A 19,878-nucleotide genomic window follows, 5' to 3' on the forward strand; every position below is an offset into this window, starting at 1 on the left:
GTAATTTAACGTGTAGTTCTCATTGTATGGGCTTCCAAACTAACTTTCGCACTGAAATCTTGTGAGTAAGTGCAGTTTGCAACCACTGTCCATTTAGTCAAGGAATCTCACAGGTTTCTATCTGCTTTCACAGGGTGGTTTATCATGAGTATTTGCTTGTTTTACCTTTCTTCTTACCAGTTCTTGACGTTCACTTCAAAAGTAAATGTATGAATTTTAATTAAGTAACTTTCAGTCAGCTGGACAGGTTGAAAACCATAATTTCTCATGAACTGTAGCATTGAGGAAAATGTTTTTATGGTGTATTTTGCAATATCCTATGTAGTACGCATTTTAACAGGAAGTCTTTTTCAGAAGCAGTAGTTCAAGCTTTATAAGTTGAAACTTATCATGTGAAATTGTTCCTACTTTACAGGTCATTCTTTGATCACTCCATGCACAGTGCACTGCCTCTTGGAATATACTTGGCAACAAAATTCTGGATGTACGTGACATGGTTCTTCTGGTTTTGGAATGATATCCTTTTTTGTATACAGTATAGTAGTATTTTTTCATGTTAGTAATATGAGGTAATACCTAAATAATACAGCATGCTTATAACAGTAACTAAACTAATCAAAATTTATAAATTGCTATCTCCATTAAACATTGCTTTCTGTCCTGATGGTAATTATTTTATTGCTTTAAAAATGTGTGCAATTTCCTTTGCTAAACAAGTTGCATTCCTTTGGTAAATGACTTTCCTTGAAATTGACTTACAGTAGTCTGCAAAATTTCCTGTACTTTAGCAGTTTCTTAAGTGAGGGAAATGTAAGCAACTCCATAAAGTATGCTGTAGCTGAGAGGTGACAGGGTGTAATTGCCTGCATTTTTAGACACCACTTTTCTGAAAAGCGGTAGGTAATTTCATGGTATGTATCAATTCCAATGATATTAGCTTTGTAGTTAATTCTTCCTCAAGATTTTGCAGATTCCATTTCATACAAACTTTAGATACATTTGTTAACTGTATTTTCAGTCTTTGAAGATGTATGTATTAACCACATAACACTAGGTTATAGATACTCCATCTTGGCTGGGTATTGTAGTTACAGTAGAGAGTTAATGTTTTTATGCAGTTTTTAATGTTTAATGCAGTTCTTGTAGATGTAAGTAGTTGAAGTGAACTTAGTATTTATGATGGATGTTGGCTTGACTTTTCTAGAAACTAGTTTTCATCTTCAGAGGAATTACCATGATATAGGATAGTAGCAGTGCAACCCTTTTCTCATCTTGTTGATATATTCTCCAACCTTAGCTAAATAAGCCTCACATTTTTTGGGCTGAGAACAGAGAGGGCACCCTGCTTCCATGTTTCTTTTGGCTTCTGTACTCATAGTGTTTGCAAAGGTGTTGGGGTGAACAATAGCAATCCAGTGTGCCTGGAGATGACAGCTATTTCATGTTTAAAGAAACTGTTTTTTTTAAAGCAGGTTTTATGGAATGGATTAGAACTATCTAAATATGTCATGCCTCTAGACTGAAGTTGCTTTTCTGTTCTTTTTGTTGAGAAAATATGACTTTAACATATAGTAAAATACAGGTTTCTAAGGCAGTTACAAAAACTACACCACCTCACATCTGAATCTCAGCTCTCCATACCATGTGTGTTTTCTTTAGAAACTCATGTTTCCTAATGCTATGACCTGTTTTGGGTTGCAGATGTTGAGCTACTGTGAAATACTTTCTTGTTCTAATATAACATCAGCTTGAACCAAATCTAAGAATGTGTGCAACTTTAAATCAAAGTGCTTGACCATGTTAAAATAGCTGCGCAGCCAGCACAACTTGATTATGGCCCCAAGCTTGGTATAGAAAGCTGTCCCTTAAGGCTGACAAATTGTGAGATTTTTATCCTGAAGCTTATGTTTTCTACAGATTTGTACAAGTTGCTTAGGTTTTTATCTGTTAGCCATTCTGATTAAAGTAACTTGAAGTTTGGGGGTGTTTTGTCATAGAATAATGTTCGTTGTCCACTACTATAAGTAGTAACCACAGACAATTAATTACACTACTAAACTGTGACTTCTGAGTGTCAATAAAATACTGTACTGCTTCTGTAGTTTAAGGTAGGTGCCTCAAAACCTTTGCAGCAGTCTTTTTGTACACAGAAGTAGTGGTCTAAAATCTTCAGTTACTAATTGCTTTCATTAGAGCTGACACATTTCTCTGACAAGCAGTTTTAGAGACTAAGTGCTTGAGGCCATCTTCCTTTAATTGGTGATTTTTAATTGGAAGTCTTTCTAATAAGATTCCAAATTCATTCTTCTTCTTCTGGAAAATTGCCCTGCAGCTTTATTGGAAAAAAGAAATTGCATGCCTGCTCTATTATTACAGCATGAGGCACAGCATTGTGGTTTGGAGAAGGGTTCTTGTATTTTTACAGCTTTATATGATTACTTACAGCAGACTAGAGTAATACTTTATTCTGTAACGTTCAAGTGATAAAACCTGTACTTGTAGTTTCTACAAATTCTGACCATCTTTTTCTCAGGATAAAAGTTTCAAACCTTAAACAGCTGTCATGAATTGCCTTGCTAGAACTTTGTATTATAAATAATATAAAGGTCTTAATTGCTGCAAGTGTTACCTTAATATTTGGGAAGAATTTTCTTGTAGGTATGTTGAAGATGTCTAAAAGATCATCTGGTCTTTTGGGTTTAATCCTAATGTGACAGAAAAGGGCAGGCAAAACAATCTGTCATAAAGAACAAGCAAAACCAAAGATTAGCAATGTGGTTTTTTGAATTTTAGGGTGGTCACCTGAAAAAATAAGTCTATAAATTCTAAGGCAGTGACATGTCTTCTAGAAGACCAATCTTGAAAGTAAATTCAAGCAGTTTAGATGAATCTAGTGTACTGAGGTTTTGTAAATGTTTTTATTCTACTGGGTTTTTCTCTCAGTGGCTTCTGAGACTGGTATATTTGTTAAAATAGAAATTTTATTCTTGCAAGGAGTGAGGAAGTTATGATTGATGTATTTATTGATGTGTGAGTGTGTTCCTATGGTTTCCTGCCACAGTTTTACTGCTATTTTACTGCTTCTCTTTAATTGTATCTTGCCCATAACAAGGGATAGTTGTGTCTTGCTCTGTCAGTGTATGCTAATCTACTGTTTGCAAAGTAGGGTACAAATGCCCTCAAAAATCCTACACACTAAGTCACTGTACTTTAATTTAGGTTTTTTTTTTTTTAAAGAAAAGATTTAAAAGTACACTTTTAATAACGTAAGACTAGAATTTCACGTTTCATTCTTTTTCACTAGCATTTATAGGTAGAACGTTCTCTTGTGTCCTGTAAAAAGTTCAGGGCATGTGTGCTGAGTTCCTATCTTAGTTGTTCATGCCCAGCTGAACAAATAGTGCCTGTTATGTAAGAAGGTTCTTATATGGCTCTGTTTTTCTAAGATGTCAGGGTTTGCTGGTGCAAATGGAGTATGTGGTATAGCTTTTCTGGTATAGCACAGTACTTGTAATGCTGAGATTATGAGATGGTATGAGTCAATTCATAATTTCTTAAATAACTTATCATTTACTAATACTGTATTATCTTTCTTCAGATACACTTCGTGTATTGATGGGGTTTAGGTGAAAGAAACTGCACACTTTTTCAATTAGAGATCATTTTAAACATGGGATGTAAGAGAATTCATGATGATTTTTATGTGTTAACAAAGCTGTTACAACAGCATAATGTGTTAAAAATGATAACAAGCCAATTGGTAGGGCTGCACAGTTACAAGAAACCCCAACATTCATATTACCCAAATTACCTTCAGGAAAGCAGCAAAAATCCTGCAAGCAGAAAGAATCTAGCAGCCATGTTTCTAGAAGAAACCGAAAGACCAAAAAGCTCAGCCCCCAGGCCCAGCGATCCAGAATGTCTGTGCCCATGTCTAAATACTTTTTCTAAAAAAATAAAAATTACTTAAATGGCAAATGGCAATGAATACTCTTTTCTGTTGTTTTTGCAAGCTAAGGGATTTTTTTATGTTACAGGATGGAAGTAGAGAGCTTTTGTAGAGCTTCAGTTGATTCAAAATGGATTTCATCTAATATGCCTAGTCAAATGAGGCTTCTTGTGTTGCTATTCACTGGTATCTACCTGGACTCTTGGATCCAGATGTACAGCTGCTAGGAATTGGCAGGTTCATTAGCATGTATTGATCTCTAACAGCTTTCACTGGTTGCAGGTTTTTTTGTGTAGAAGAAAAGGATTTATTACTGGATTAGTAGATAGTGGAAGGGAGTGTCTTGTTCTATAATGTGCATTTTGGCTTGCTTTCAGGCATTTGTATGATGTGTAGCTCTGACAGCAGGAAGCTGCTTGTGCTTGGGCCTTTCTAAATAGGCTTCAGTTCAGGATGGAAAATGAGCTCATAGGGTTTTTACCTCACTCAAAGGTTGTAGGGTGCTTGTCAGGTTTTAGTTTTCTGTTTAATGTTATGATCTTTTTGGTTCTAAGAGGTTTCCTGGAATAATTTTCAGCTTGTTGAACTTGTTCTAAGTATTAAAGGATACGGCTTAGGACTAAAAATAGGAAGTGTTTCATGGGTGTTTCTGCTTTGTTTCTCACAATGATAAATGCAGAAACTTCATAAAACACAGCAATTGGTGACAGGGCAGAAAGTGAATTCCTACTGTATCATACATTTTGCAGCCCTTAATAGTATGGTAATGAGTTTTTACTTGTGTAGTTGTAAATGAGAATGTTTGGACAAAACAAGGCACTGTCTCTGGAAAACCACTTCCCTACTCTCTAGCTAATGCAAACCTACAAGGGTTTCATGTGCATGGAGAGTTTTGAGAGATGTCTGTGCTAGAAGATGTTAAAATGTCTTTGGAAGTAAATGTCAGTGGAGAGTTCAACATAAATTTAGATACCTCTGGTATATAGAATCATAGAATAGTTAGGGTTGGAAAGGACCTCAAGATCATCTAGTTCCAACCCCCCTGCCATGGGCAGGGACACCTCACACTAAAGCATGCCACGCAAGGTTTAATCCAACCTGGCCTTAAACACTGCCAGGGATGGAACATTCACAACCTCCCTGGGAAACCCATTCCAGTGCCTCACCAGCCAACCCCCCTGCCATGGGCAGGGACACCTCACACTAAAGCATGCCACGCAAGGTTTAATCCAACCTGGCCTTAAACACTGCCAGGGATGGAACATTCACAACCTCCCTGGGAAACCCATTCCAGTGCCTCACCAGCCTAACAGTAAAGAATTCCTTATATCCAATCTAAACCTCCCCTGTTTAAGTTTTAACCCGTTACTGCCTGTTCTGTCACTACAGTCCCTAATGAATAGTCCCTCCCCAGCATCCCTGTAGGCCCCCTTCAGATACTGGAAGGCTGCTATGAGGTCTCCACGCAGCCTTCTCTTCTCCATGCTGAACAGCTCCAACTTTCTCAGCCTGTCTTCATACAGGAGGTGCTCCAGTCCCCTGATCATCCTCGTGGCCCTCCTCTGGACTTGTTCCAACAGTTCCATGTCCTTTTTATGTTGAGTGCATCAGAACTGCACACAATACTCCAAGTGAGGTCTCACGAGAGCAGAGTAGAGGGGCAGGATCACCTCCTTTGACCTGCTGGTCATGCTTCTTTTGATGCATCCCAGAATACAGTTGGCTTTCTGGCCTGTAAGCACACACTGAAGCCAACTCATGTTCATTTTCTCATCGACCAACACCCCAAGTCCTTCTCCACAGGGCTGCTCTGAATCTCTTCTCTGCCCAACCTGTAGCTTTGCCTGGGATTGCTCCCACCCAGGTGTAGGACCTTGCACTTGTCATGGTTAAACTTCATGAGGTTGGCATCAGCCCACCTCACAAGTGTGTCAAGGTCCCTCTGGATGGCATTCCTTCTCTCCAGCGTATCAACCGAGCCACACAGCTTGGTGTCATCGGCAAACTTGCTGAGGGCACACTCAATCCCATTTTCCATGTCACCAACAAAGATGTTGAACAAGACCAGTCCTAACACTGATCCCCGAGGGACACCACTCGTTACTGATCTCCAGCTGGACATTGAGCCATTGACAACAACTCTTTGTGTGCAGCTGTCCAGCCAGTTCTTTATCCAAGTTATTTAAGCTCTCTTCATAGCCAGGGGAGAAAAATAGCTGCTTGTACGGCACTGCTTCTTTAGCTTAAATATCCTGATACTGAAGATACATTGGACATGGCTTTTTCCTTTTTGTTGTGTATGAAGGCATACTGAGTGATTTAAGTAAATGAGGTGGATCCCACAGTTGGAGTCATCTGTGTTAGATGCCAGAAAAACCCTGGAGGAGGCAATTCTTTCACCTTCAAAGTCTGGTTGGTTTTCATCCCCTCTCCCCAGGTTTTGCTTAAAACTGAAGAGAAATAGATTTTTGAAGGCACTTATGAAAAATACTGCTGAATTTATCTTTCTCTATTTACATAGTTACTGCTCATCTGTACTTAACTCTGCTTTCTCATGTAGTCTTCTGACATCTCCCGTCTCCTACAGAAGTACCTTATCTGCCACCATTTAAACTGTCAGCTTTACACTCATCTAAAACTACCATAAGAGGAAAGGCAAAACTTAGTCTCTGTGTTTTATGGAGTCAAATGGTGAAGGGTAAGTTCAGAAAATGCACGGATTCTTTATCACATAGATTGTCCATTTGTCAGTAAAAAGAAAAAAACAATTCCAAAGACTTACAGTTATAAAAACCCTTTTACTGGATAGAAGATAAGTTGTCTTTCCCCCCCCCCATCTTCTTTAACAGTCTAGAAATGATGTGGAGTAATTAAGAAAGGGTCATACTTTTTTATTTTCAATTGTGCCTTTATATTGTTTGTAACAAATGTCTGATTAAGGTAACTTTAATCATAGGAAAAAAAAAAGTTTCGCTCTTGTGGCAAAAACCCCAGTGATACTTTTAATATCCTAAGGAAAATATAATCTCTCTCTAGCTATACAAATACGCGGAACCAGTTTATTCTTGGCAGCAGGTAATTTTAGAAGAAAAATAGGAAGAAATTAGATCGTGGAAATATTAAAGTCAAAGCTTTTTATCTGTAATGTATCAAATAGAACTGTGTTTAGGCTATAGTGTAGCTAGTGGAAATTACAAACTTACTGGAAATAGGTTGTTGGAGGAAAGATTAATGAGCCTTTAGTGACTTAACACTGACATTCTACTAGGTAAGTCGCATGATTAAAATTTTAATTTGCCAATATTTGTCTGATTAGAAATTCTCAAGCAATTCCTCCCCCCAACAGAAGGAAAACAAAAATTATTCAGGGTAGGATACACTCCACATGAACAATGAGACTTTCTTAGCGTCAGAAGTCAAAAAGAGACTTCACTTGCATTTATTCATATTTCAGAGTTTTCAGATCACATGATTAGTATAGAAGGATTTGAGATACTTATTGTTATTCTGTAGAAGTGCTTTTTTTCAGTGAATATTTTCTTGTATCTGTACTATGTGATTTGTTTATAAATGATTTATGTAATTTTTTATTATTGCTGCTTAATGCCTTCCATTAACATTTTTTCAAGAACAGAATATATTGTTGGTAAATAGTGGGATATGTTTGCCTTACAATGCTTGGTTTTAAGTCTTTATGCAGCATTTTGTAATGCAAGCATACAACATACTGAAGTTGAATAACAGTAGAAGTTCCGATGATTATTAAAGTAGCTAGAAATACTCATTTAAATTACTCATAATGTAATCTGTGTGTGCAGTGAGTGATTTATGCCAAAGTAATCAGTGTCCTTTTTGCCTGGATAATGCTGTAGACACTTCTGCCACCACCGCTTTGTCAAATACGGTATCTCCTTGCAGTTGTGACTGACAGCTGACACGTATCTTTAGCTAGGTTGGTTAGGGCTTTTGTAGATTTATCAGAGGATATCATTTTCCACCTTTTATGGAAGAGGATTTGTTTTTTTCAACATCATTGCTAAGAAATGTTTTAATTCTTTGAAGGAATGTCATGGGTTGTGAGACTAGGCATGTTATATGGCAAGTCATTCAACACAGGAAATGTATTTTAACACTAATGGTTATTTTCTGTCTTTATATGGTAACTGATTTTATAAACACTTCCAGAATACTAAATCCTGTGGGTTTGTAAGCATTAGATGTACTAATATGTTAAAAATAACTTTTTTGCTGTGAAGTATGGGTGTAGCCTTATAATAGGACTGGTTTTCAGACAGCACCTTTGCTGGAGATAAGTGGTGTTGAGACACGATTGCCATGGAACAGTGGTTGTTGCAACACAATTCCTTCTATGGCTAGAAGGAGTCCTTTCTCTGATCTAACAGGAATGTCAAGCAACTAAAGATATAGGCAGTCAGAGGTCTGTCTTATAAATAGAGCTCTGAAGTGTTTATTGTGAAAACAGGAAATACTTTTAAGAAGATAATTTTCATGGAGTTTATTTAAAAGGGAAAATAATTATGAAAACTGAACTATCATTATTCATTCTTCAGAAGGATAAGTGCTTTAGAAATGTCTCATGGAGAACAGCATTTTAAAATGTAAGTTTTAAAGTTTGAGCAATAGAAAATACCAAATACCAGGCTGGTTCTTGCAGCAGTGCTGAGTTTTGTCAACTCAGAAGACAGTGACTCAAGGGCATCCTTGTGTAAAAATTGATTTAAATTTTATTTCAGAATTATCAGTGGGCATTTTAAAGGTGAAATTTGGGTTTAAACTTTAAATTCCTTGACTTCAAACACATCTCAATTTTTTCTTTATACATCTTCCATTCCTCGCGAATAGTGTTGCACTTTTCTACAATTTTGGAAAATCCTGGAAATCTGATCCAGGAATCATCAAAGCCACGGAAGAACAAAAGAAAAAGGTAAAGCCATGAGATACGTGAAACTTGTTCTTCAGCAGCCTTCCACTAGTTGGTCAAAGTAGTTTACTGTCCAGTGAATGTAATGGCAATAAATTATTGTACAACAGAAGGTCTGAAATGTTGAAAAATCTTGTCTTCCAGCTTTCTCTTTTTGCATTTGAAATATGCTCAGGTCTTACTGGTTCAAAGTTGTATGGCAGTCATTTTGAGTAACAAGATGAATTTTTTATAAAGCCATGTAGTAGTAGGACAAGAGGTAATTCTTTAAACTGAAAGAGGATAGATTTAGGGAAGATAAAAGGTAGGAATTCTTCACTATGAGGGTGCTGAGGCGCTGGCACAGGTTGCCCAGAGAAGCTGTGGCTGCCCCATCCCTGGCTGTGTTCAAGGCCAGGTTGGATGGCGCTTGGAGCAACCTGATCTAGTGGAAGGTGTCCCTGCCCGTGGCAGGTGGGTTGAAACTAGGTGATCTTTAAGGTCCCTTCTAACCCAGACCGTTCTGTGCTTCTATGAAAATAAAATTGCAACTTAAATTTTCAAAATAAAAAGCTTAAAAAGAGGTTGGTTGAAAATTAAAGTGTGATGTTTCAGAGTTTTGCCTAACTAAAACAAATAACCCATTATGAGAAAAGTGTCAGTTAAATTGAGTTTATAAAATCTTCCCAGACTTCTAAGCACCTCTGATTATCCTTGTGTCTGAAAGTATTGGACTGACAAACATGTTGACATTTTGAGACTAAATCAACCAAAACACCTGGCAGTCTGGGGTGAATTTCTGTTTTGGTGTTGATATTAGAGAAAATATGGATGATATCTTTCTAAGATGTTACAATACTGTTATTAGCACTTCTGATTTCTTTTAATTTATGTGCATTGTTCTCAGCATCCACACTGAGCACTGAATATGCAAAAATTATACAAGCAGCAGAAGCATTTTGTTTGTTTCATTTTGTCTAAGTTTTCTAAAAGCTCATATCCCAACAAAGGTGAGGTTTGAGCTTCTGCTTCACAGTAATTTGTGAAAACACCTGTGTGGATTGGCATCAGAGCACTTGGAATTATGGTCTTACATAGGAATGAAAATATAATAGGCTTAAAAAAGATGGTTGCCATACCTTAAATGTTTTTTGTATCCTCAAACAGGTTGCAGCTGAGTTATGTTTAGTCAGTGTGCACATTTATTCTGCGAATTCCCTTTCTGTTACTGCAAATTTGCCCAAGTAAATTCCAAACTAAATTGTCTTCCTTCAACTGGACTGAATTAAATAGTATAGTCAGCAACTGCACTTTGATTTGGATTCAGCAAATATGGATTCACTCAAATATGTAACTCATTTTATCTACTTGCTTGAGCAGTTGAGTGTGGTTACAAAAGCCTTGCTAAACTGAATAGGAATTATGAAATGCAGCTTCTTCAAGCACATGCATATGGCTAAGAGTGTTACAGATTTCTTACACTGCAGTTAACCAGTCTGTAAAAATGGCCTATTGTCAGGGTTATAAAGGACATGTGCCTTACCTTTGTGCAGCATAGTGCTTTTTCATGTTTTTAGAATTTGTCTCCAAATATTTAATGTTCAGTTAACCTTTACCTTTGGAATAAGCAACCAAAAGAATTCTTTTAATTCTGGTTGGCCAAGTTAAATATGTTTGGAAATGTGTAGTAACAATGTCAGATGTTTATGCTTCTGACATGTTATGTTCTTTCTTCTGTGTTGGAAAATAACCCAAGTCACTCCTAAAATAAGTAAATAAAGAAAAAATTCTGGTATTTCAAAAGCATTGGAAAATAGACACAAGGGTTACAAAGCACAGCAGAGTATTCTAACTTGAGTGCTCCTGGGTCTTTGTATAAGCTCAGTGAGTTATATTTAGAACTGATTTATCTGCTCTGGTTCATTTCTGCCCTCCCAAGCTTTGGGATCTTACTTGTGGATGATAATGAACTCGTGTTGAGCATCATGCCATGTACATTCTCTTGTGTGGCACCCTTTCATTAATCTGTAGTGTAGTGTATATTCCCACTGAAATCAGAGGAACTATTTATGGAATTGTTCAAATATATTGTATCAATTTTCCAAGGTATCAAAAGGCACGCCAGCAGCTCTGAAATCACAGTAAATACATATAATTGTGTGTTTTACTTTCTGTTCATTTGGCTTATTTACTAAAGTTACTCTTGTGAGGGAAGCCTTTTAATTTCATGTCCCGTGGTGGGGATATTAGAGAAGCAAGGGATGGCAGAGGGAGATGAAAAAGGGATGTAGAGCACTGAAGGGGACAAGCTGCATGAAAAGGCTTGTGAATGGCAGTGGTTGGTTGGAGAGGTGATATGAAGGGTTGCAGTGATGGAGGGAAGAACTGGCCCAGTAGCAAATGCAAATACAAGCAAGGATTAAAAACAGTAACTTTCAGACCTTGGGAGTCTAAGAAAAGTGTTGCTTGTTCCTCATTTGCCTGTGATTGCAGGGAAGGCATTAAGACACTGATTTACCCCCAGCCTGTTGACTGTAGCTTTTACTGGTTACTTTCAAGACACCTTTCCACAGATTTTTCATAACCAGTGTAGTATTTTGGAGGAAAACTTCTACCGCTTCAGTCAAGATACCAACCTTGAGTGGTCATCATCTAATTAAGGAAGTTACGTTTATATTGCTATGGTGAGAAACTAGTTGTAAGGACTGTTCTATTGCTTCTGCAGTTAGAAACCACCTATATGCATATATGTATGGTTTGAAAGGGAGCAGTAGATGATCTATTTGCTGTTAAACTATTTATGCTGAGTGAGTTTCTTCTAGTTCAAGGAAGGTTGTTCTGTAAAAGATGCTTTCAGGATATTTTCCATATGTTCTAAATGTCATTCAAGTCTCACATGGCATGAGCTCAGCTTATGAATTTAAAAACTCTTCGAAACCATTTAATGGAATAGTAGGTTCCCTGTATTCCAACAATTAAGTGAGTACTGAAGGAGTGTATAAAATAAGAAAAGCCCCTATCATTTAATGTGAAATTATAGGCATGCTTTAACTGATACCTTCTTCTGTGTATCACTTGACCTGTAAGTATAACATTGTCAGTATAAGGAGATTTGGTTTGCGTTATTTGTTTTCTTTCTTGAAGCTTCAATTTCTGAGGAAAGAGGTGAATATAGATTTAAAGCTCTTGATGGGATACCACTGGAAAGAAAGTCTGGTTCTTAAACTGGCAAATCATGCTAGCTAGTTTCACTTATGTTCACATTTCAAAATTCAGCTGCATTAATTCTAATAGGTTTGACAGCGGGTTAGTCAAGCTGGTACTAACCACTGTGTGGATGTATCAAAATTAATATAAGCCTGCTTTTTCTCTAATTAAACTTAAATAGACTAGGAATAAGTATAATCTAGAATTAATTGAGAAATAAATGTACATATTGGTTTAATAAAGTAGGTTTAAAATCCATTTCAGCTGAATTTAAGTTCTTCCAGTGTGATAAGTACCTGAAATAAAGGGAGTTCACAACCCTGGCTCTGAAAAGCAGCTATTACAATGGCTGTCAGCATTTGTTTATGTGCTACATTCTAATTTCTTATTTTCCTTTTCCCTTTTTTTTCTGCAGACAATAGTAGAACTTGCAGAGACAGGAAGTCTGGACCTCAGTATATTCTGCAGTACCTGTTTGGTAGTGTATTTCTTAATCAATTGCAGCACTGATTTCTGTTATGTTAGGGCAAAATTAGATGTTCCTGTACTGAACACATTTTTGGCCTTAATGCAGTTTCAAAGGCAGTATTTATTTGTAATCTTTCATTTAAGCTGTGTTTTCAATTAATACGTCTGTACACAAAAAAAAGAGCCTCCAATAGGAAGAGGAAAACAGCTAATCACTGTGGAAATAACTTGCTGGTGTTGAAATCCAAGAATCCAATATATCTGCCCAGATGGTTGGCTATACAGCTAGCAAGTTATGAAAATCACTTTTGTAACTCACAATAAAATTGTGGTTCTTCTTGTGAATTTTTTCCCCCCCAAAAAAAATCAAGCGTACTTCTCAGTTTGACAGTAATTGAAGGGGTTCGTAGTTTTTTAAAGCTTGCCAAATTGAAAGCAAATGCTTTTCTTGGACTTGGTTAATACTTAGTTTCACCACAGAACATTTAAAAGGGAATAATTGCTTAAGGAATAAAAGTAACCATAGTGAAATGCTATGTGTTTCTTTTATAGAAAGTTTTACAGAAAGAAACTAGTAAATATAAAATTATCAAGGTTGTCAGTGTTGCTCTGCAATTCTCTGACCTGTGTAGAGCATCAATGATGTTAATGTTCCCAAAATTTAATCTGGAAAATTATGTACCAATGTGGCACCTTAAAAATGATATGTCTGTGTATATACACATATATCTTGGAATACTTTTGTATCAGTTCTTTTTTATTGCCATTTTATATTTCTTTCACAACATAAGCTTTAAAAAAAGTAAATATTAGGAGTAATTTAGCATTTTAAGTTCCACCAACTTCCACTTGTTAAGTTGTATTCCTGTCTTTAGAAAAAAGCTGGGAGAGTTTGTTACAACTCATTTATGAAAGATAGTGACAGAATCATGGAACTCAAACTCATTCTCTATTTTCATTATAGAAAAGCTGATTAAAGTGGTTGCTATTTAAAGCTCAATAGCTGGAAGAATGGAAAAAAAATCGTGTATATATAACAAGAATAGTGTGAATCATTCTGATGTGGTTGTATAGATGTTTGTGTTAAATAGTATATAGATAAAGCTTAATATCTAAGATTGCTTTAAAAATTAGTATCAGTTTTGAGGTTTTTTTAAGGGGTTGACAACAGCAAAATTACATTTAAATGGGGGAGGGTCCTATTTAAAATGGCAGAGTCTTTTGCTTTTCTAAACACATGTTAATAACCCTTACAGATACGGAAGCCAGTGAGATCCAAACACTGTGGTGTATGCAATCGATGTATAGCCAAGTTTGATCACCACTGCCCGTGGGTGGGTAACTGTGTAGGTGAGTAGTATGCTAAAGCATGATGTTGTCTGAACAGATGAAGAAGGGAAAAGATTCTGAAATGGCCCCTGGGTGTTGTACAGGTTTGCATCTGTTCTCATTTCATGGTGAAAGTGACTTGGTTTCTGCCAAAGCCTGAGGAAAACTGTTGAGGACTTTTGGTAGAGGGAAAAACATTTTCGGTATTGAGCTTTCTCTTTTCCTACATACAGTTCTCTGCATTATTTTTATTTGTGTTGTCTGTTACATACTCATCCTCAAAATTCTTCTATGTCTAATTCAGTTTCCTATGTATATATTTTTATTAACATAAACTCTATAAATTAAAAGATGCAAAGCTTAACTGCTTTTTAAAATCTGCAGAAAAAGCATGTACTGATTCCACAATGGACTATTATCCATTGCATAAGAGAAAATCTTTCATCTTTACCAATAATTTTCAGTAATTTAGTGGGAAAGTGTACTTATTCAGAATGTCATGATGATTGCAGCTAGATACAGAATGACTTCCTATTGAGATAGTCTCCTCTTTTTGACTCCCCAGGTAGTTGCTTATTGTCCCCAGTGATGACGAAAGGAACATATATAGAACAAGAATAAAGTCTCTAAATGCTACTATTCCCTGTCATACATTTTGAGAAACTTACTTGAAAGCCATTATTATGCAGAGAGCATTGAATACTTCACAGCTAGGAAATGAGTGCAGCCTGCCTCACTGGTTTATTTTTTTAGGATACAGGCAGAGGTAACGTCAGTCTTGGGGAAGAACTGGCAGCTGACTGCCAATAAATGCTTCATTGTGGTCCTTCCAAATACATATAATAATGGATAGTCACAGTATTTTGGTCTTGTGGTGAAGAGTAAAATAGTTATGCTGGCATTTGAATTGTAATAGCGCATCACTGAAGTCTCATTGAGATGGACCTATATCACTCCCTTCTATTTTACATTTCCTGTTGATGTTGCTACGTGAGCTACTTTTGATTTATACTTTAGATGTACAATGAAGAACTAAGACATTTTTAACTAAAGCAAGGCGGCATGGGCTCAGGTTAGGGACCTTTTTGCAGGGGTGCAGAGGAGTAAGTACTTGTCAGCAGGACAGAGGATCCAATAATTTAATCAGTAACAGGAAAAGCATGAAAACCAGACTGGGGAGGAAAGACCTTAGTGTGTGTGTGTGTTTGTGTGTAGTAAGAGAGAGAGTAATGGGATTAAGTTAGGTGGAGGAAATCTGGTTTTTAAAAACAGTGGTGATGGAAAAGCAGAATCTGTCTACTGGTGGTCCTGTACAGATTACTTGGGATAACTGGAGGTAAAACTAAACATTAGGACACTTGAAAGTATGCTGGGAAAAAAGTATTAGAAATCACACTCTGGGAACACTGTGAACTGAAGGGAGTGATGGTGTGAATGACCTTATATGGCTTCTCTGTTGTGCTCAGGTTGGTACATGGTGACTCTTGAGCATAGGATTACAAACCAGAATCCATTCTTAAAACAGCATTCCTGCTATGTTTGCCAAAAAGGGAAACATGAATCACACTTTTCTGGAATGGTGGAGTTTGGAAATAGTTTGTGTAGTCTTCCTTTGAGTGTGTTAGAAGGATAAGAATTTTACTAAAGATAGGACTGTGAAACACTCTAACAGTGTGTACAGACACTAAAATAAATCATCTGGGGATAAAACTTGGCACATAAAGAGATTGTGAGAGAATATTTTTACCATTCTGAAGAGGTTGACAAAAAGTACAGACTATTTGAAAAATAAATGCATTGGCAACTGGGGCAAATTATTTTTATCCTACCCACAGAATCTTAGTTAAAACTGCAGTGAGCAAGTCTCTAAAGGTGGTTATATTTTAAACCACATATCAAAATAACATTATGCTTTTTACTGTTGGTGTTTTAAAAATCAAAAATATTAACCTTGTAGTTACAGTGCAAACACAAACTGCAGACTGGCAACAGAAATTTAGTCTTCGAGTAATAGCATGAAAGGAGCTAGACCCAAATTTTAAGTTGTTAAGTCATATGGGTTCTGCTGATGTTGTACTATATTATTGTCCTGATAGCAGTGGCGCAGGAAGTAGGTCTTATGTATAAGAAATTATCTTATGGCTTAGAATAATTATAACTTTTTCCTCCAATCGGGATTCTTCTCCAAGGAGCTAAAAGTAGAAAAAACTAAAAAATCAACAAGCAGTCTAAATCATGCACTCTAACTCCATCAAAAACATATAATAATAAAGATAATTAATTTTTTATTACTTATGTATAATATATGCACAACCATATAAAACAAAGTAGGCGACAGTTCTTTCTGCAGAAAATAGTGCTGTGTTTTGTCCAGTCTTATTCAAGATAGAGAAGAAAGGCAGTTTCTTCACTTTATCTTTCCAATGTCTTTTGGTTTTTAAACTGTAACCAAGATTGTGCCTGTCTCTTTTGTGGTCTTGAAGTGTCACATAGATGATTTGGCCAGGTACAGATGCATTTCCTGTTAAGTATAATTTAGTTTACTATCACTGAAGATGCTGCTAAATGAAGCATCTCATCAGATGCCTCTCATATGGACCTGTAGGTCACTGTTCAACTTCCATTTTTCAAAAGACTGTCTTTAATGAAACTTAACAGTTCTGAAATTTAGAATGCAAATGAAAGTTGTATCTTAGGGACATTCCCAACACTATTTCTCATATGCTTTAGGTGATTGAAGGTAATGTTACAGCATATTTTATGTCTGCAGGAACTTGTTTGATTTTCAAGGAAATGTGTTTAGTCTAGCTTGTATTGTATGTGTATTTTCCCTCATCTCTTATTTATATAGTCTTTTAGTTCACTTGCTAAAAGCACTTTATTTTCTGCCTCCAGAGGATGCTCTTGTTTTAGCAGGCAAAATATTTGACATAATGAAGTAGTAAATGCTGTGTTGGTAGATGATGACAGCCAAGTCTTTTGTAGCCCATTATCATCTCTGTGGGTTTAGTTTACAGCCTACAGCAGTTGGAAGGTTGCAACACTGGACATATTTTACAAACAGAAGGAAGACTGAGTACCTCAGAATTATGATATATTTGCATAAAAGACATCTTTTTGGCTCTGTTAGTGTTAAAAATAGATCAATCTTTCAGTAACTGAATTTTCTTGCATTTAAATTCAGTCTTAATGAGTGGGATAAAAACATTCTGCTTATTTTAGCCAGGTTGTCCAGTTACATGTATTTGTTTTACAAGTTCTGTTACATATTTTTAGCTTCATTGAGCCAGGTTTAAATCTGAGCTGTGAGCTACCTTAGTATGAAAGGAGGTTCTATATTTATTCATATTTTTATGTCTTTTATAAAGGTGAATGCTACAGTCTGATTTTTTCAATGACATTTTAAAACTATTTATTGATGTGTAATTCCTGGCTGTTCAGGGCTCTGCAACATCTGTCACCAGCATTGTTCTAAGTCAGTTATTTTATTAGCTTGTGAAAGGTTACAAATGAAATGCATTTGTGTGAATTGCAGCTATAATGTGACAGAAATTGAAGAAAATAAAATATTGCTTTGTTGTCTGAGAAGTATAAGAAAAAAAGAGAGACATCATAAGTAAACCAGCTAATTTCAGTGTCTTGAAGTTATATTGGCTTAATATGGAAGAGTAATGTTTCTGTATACAATAAGAAGCAGTAATCTAAGCAACCAATTGAACTTTCTGGTGTAGTGTTGTCTGTCTTCTAAAAGCATAGTAATTCAGTCCCTGTTTTTGTGCAACTTTAGGAGCAGGGAACCACCGCTATTTTATGGGATACCTGTTCTTCTTGCTTTTTATGATCTGCTGGATGATTTATGGATGTATCTCTTGTGAGTAAATAAGGGCTTTTTGCCTTTTTATTTTTATAATTGCCTATAAATACTTTGTTTATCTTCTGGTATAGATTTTTACATGCTTCTGCCTCATCAGAGTTTTGGACATATTTTGTCTGGATTCGAACTGCACATTACCAAGTGACTGTATGGGGTATTTTAAGTTAGATGTTTTTCTTGTCCTAGATTTTTTTTCTTTATCACAGCCAAGTATGTGCATGTGTCATGTATTCAAGGAGTTTGGAAAGGAAGAGCAAGCAAGTAAAGCTATTTTTGGCACATTGTCATTTTCTTATTTATTACATTCAAATATGGGTATTCTGTTCATGTGTAGTAAACATGTCTTAACACTTCTGTATGTTTTCTGACACTTTGTTTACTCTCTAGACTGGGGATTCCACTGTGAGACAAGTTATGCAAAAGACGGATTTTGGACCTATGTTACACAGATTGCTACCTGTTCTCCATGGATGTTCTGGATGTTTCTAAACAGTGTTTTTCACTTCATGTGGGTGGCTGTGTTACTCATGTGTCAGATGTATCAGGTATGGAAGAGCCCTTGTAATGCTGAGTCTTGGGAGTGACATAAGCATATCTAATAGTTCTCTCATTTGAATTTTAATGTTTGTTATGCAAGATCAAGTGTTTAGTCTCTGAGTCTTGCTGGAAGAGGCTAGCATCTGTTGTCTCTGGATATTAGGCATTATTCACTTCTCATTCACTGTGCCTTCTTGGGTTTGGGGGGGGGGGGGCAAGAGGCTTAAAATACCTACCTTCTTCTTTCTGTTCTTAGAATGACAAAAAGGCAAAACAGGCCAGAGAAAGGCAATAAATACTAATAGAGGGTAAGATCTGTGGGTTGAGCTTGGAATAGTGCAATACATCATTAGGAGAAAAAGGTGGTAACTTCAGAGGGATGCAACAATTTCCCACACTGCTTCAGTGTGATTTGAGATCATGTTACTCTACTGTAATCTGACCAGAGTCACGGTTTTTGTTTTTCTTTTTAAGGAAAGACAAGTCATACTGAAAGCCTTTCAGTAAGACTTGAAAGTCTTTCTGTATGACTTGTCATTAATGAACCATGAGACTTAACTTAAAGCAGTCTAACCCACCAGACTTTTAGCAGATTAAGCGTGTAACTTTCTGGAGAGCCCTCTGTCACACTTGCATTGTGATCCCTTCAGTTTCCCATTGAGGATTCCTATTAATAGAATCTTTGTACAGATGAATCTTTGAATTATGCCATTTAGAAAAATACATCTCATAGTATTTTGTATCATTAGTGCAATTAAGTAAAATAATTCTGGTATTTGACTTCTTTAATAATCCTGGAAAAATGAAAACTGAACACAGTCATATTACTAAATTTCCTAAGATTTTTATGCATAGAAAACTTGGGATTTTTCTTGGCAAATCATCATTTGCCATGATGATGAAATGGATTAAAATATTCTCTAAAGCGCATCTTTTGATTTGCAACTGCATAACCCCTACTCTAGCTGCTTTTTTTTCCTCTTCATCATAAAGTTTGGACCTGACCCTCTTATTGAACTGGCGAGAGTTAGTGTCAAAACACTACCTACTATCTTAAAACATTTACTTTCTACTTCAAAAGGTGCCTGTTGAGAGCCCATTTGTATACATAGACATGAAACTTTGTAACAGAGTTTTATGGGGGGTGAAGAAAATGCTTCAGATACTAAGTACATCCAAATGAGGCAAGCAGGCAAACTTAACTTTTTAAATGGTCTTGCTTCTGCAACCTGGAGTTGACTTTTTATATGTCCCAAGGAATGACAAGATTTTATCTTCCTGTAGTGTACGGCTGCTGTGGACATTCTCACATTTTTGTTTCCGATTACATCACATTAAATAAGCTCCAGTTTTAAGTAAGATATCCTTTTAGGCTAATGTAGATGGAAAGCTATTACAGAAAATCACAGCCTTTGGGACAAGTTATTATGGAAAGGGGACAAAACCCACAAGTAACAACAACCAGAAACACCCCACTTTTTTCTGGCCACCTTTTTTGTCTTACAGGCAGAAAAGTTACATTACTGCAACACATTTATAAATCAGGAAAAATGTGCTAAGGGAGCTATAACTAGAATGTCTGGAGGAAAAAGA

The 19,878-nt window shown here is 36.3% G+C and overlaps 1 protein-coding gene across 2 annotated transcripts in view; it reads left to right on the forward strand.

Annotated features, from left to right (window-relative positions):
• ZDHHC17 (zinc finger DHHC-type palmitoyltransferase 17) overlaps positions 1-19,878 on the forward strand; it is a 70,597-nt gene that overhangs the window by 45,309 nt on the left and 5,410 nt on the right. For both annotated transcript variants that reach the window (XR_004549618.1, XM_034062956.1), the window contains exons 10-15: positions 416-516; positions 8,770-8,894; positions 12,493-12,555; positions 13,802-13,895; positions 17,662-17,745; positions 18,136-18,293. Coding sequence is in view for 1 of the 2 variants with exons in the window: in XM_034062956.1 (XP_033918847.1) it covers positions 416-516; positions 8,770-8,894; positions 12,493-12,555; positions 13,802-13,895; positions 17,662-17,745; positions 18,136-18,293 (625 nt within the window). In the remaining variant the exon portion in view is untranslated. The remainder of the gene's footprint in view (positions 1-415; positions 517-8,769; positions 8,895-12,492; positions 12,556-13,801; positions 13,896-17,661; positions 17,746-18,135; positions 18,294-19,878) is intronic.

The sequence above is a fragment of the Melopsittacus undulatus genome, chromosome 5, assembly GCF_012275295.1.
Source record: "Melopsittacus undulatus isolate bMelUnd1 chromosome 5, bMelUnd1.mat.Z, whole genome shotgun sequence".
Taxonomy (NCBI): domain Eukaryota; kingdom Metazoa; phylum Chordata; class Aves; order Psittaciformes; family Psittaculidae; genus Melopsittacus; species Melopsittacus undulatus.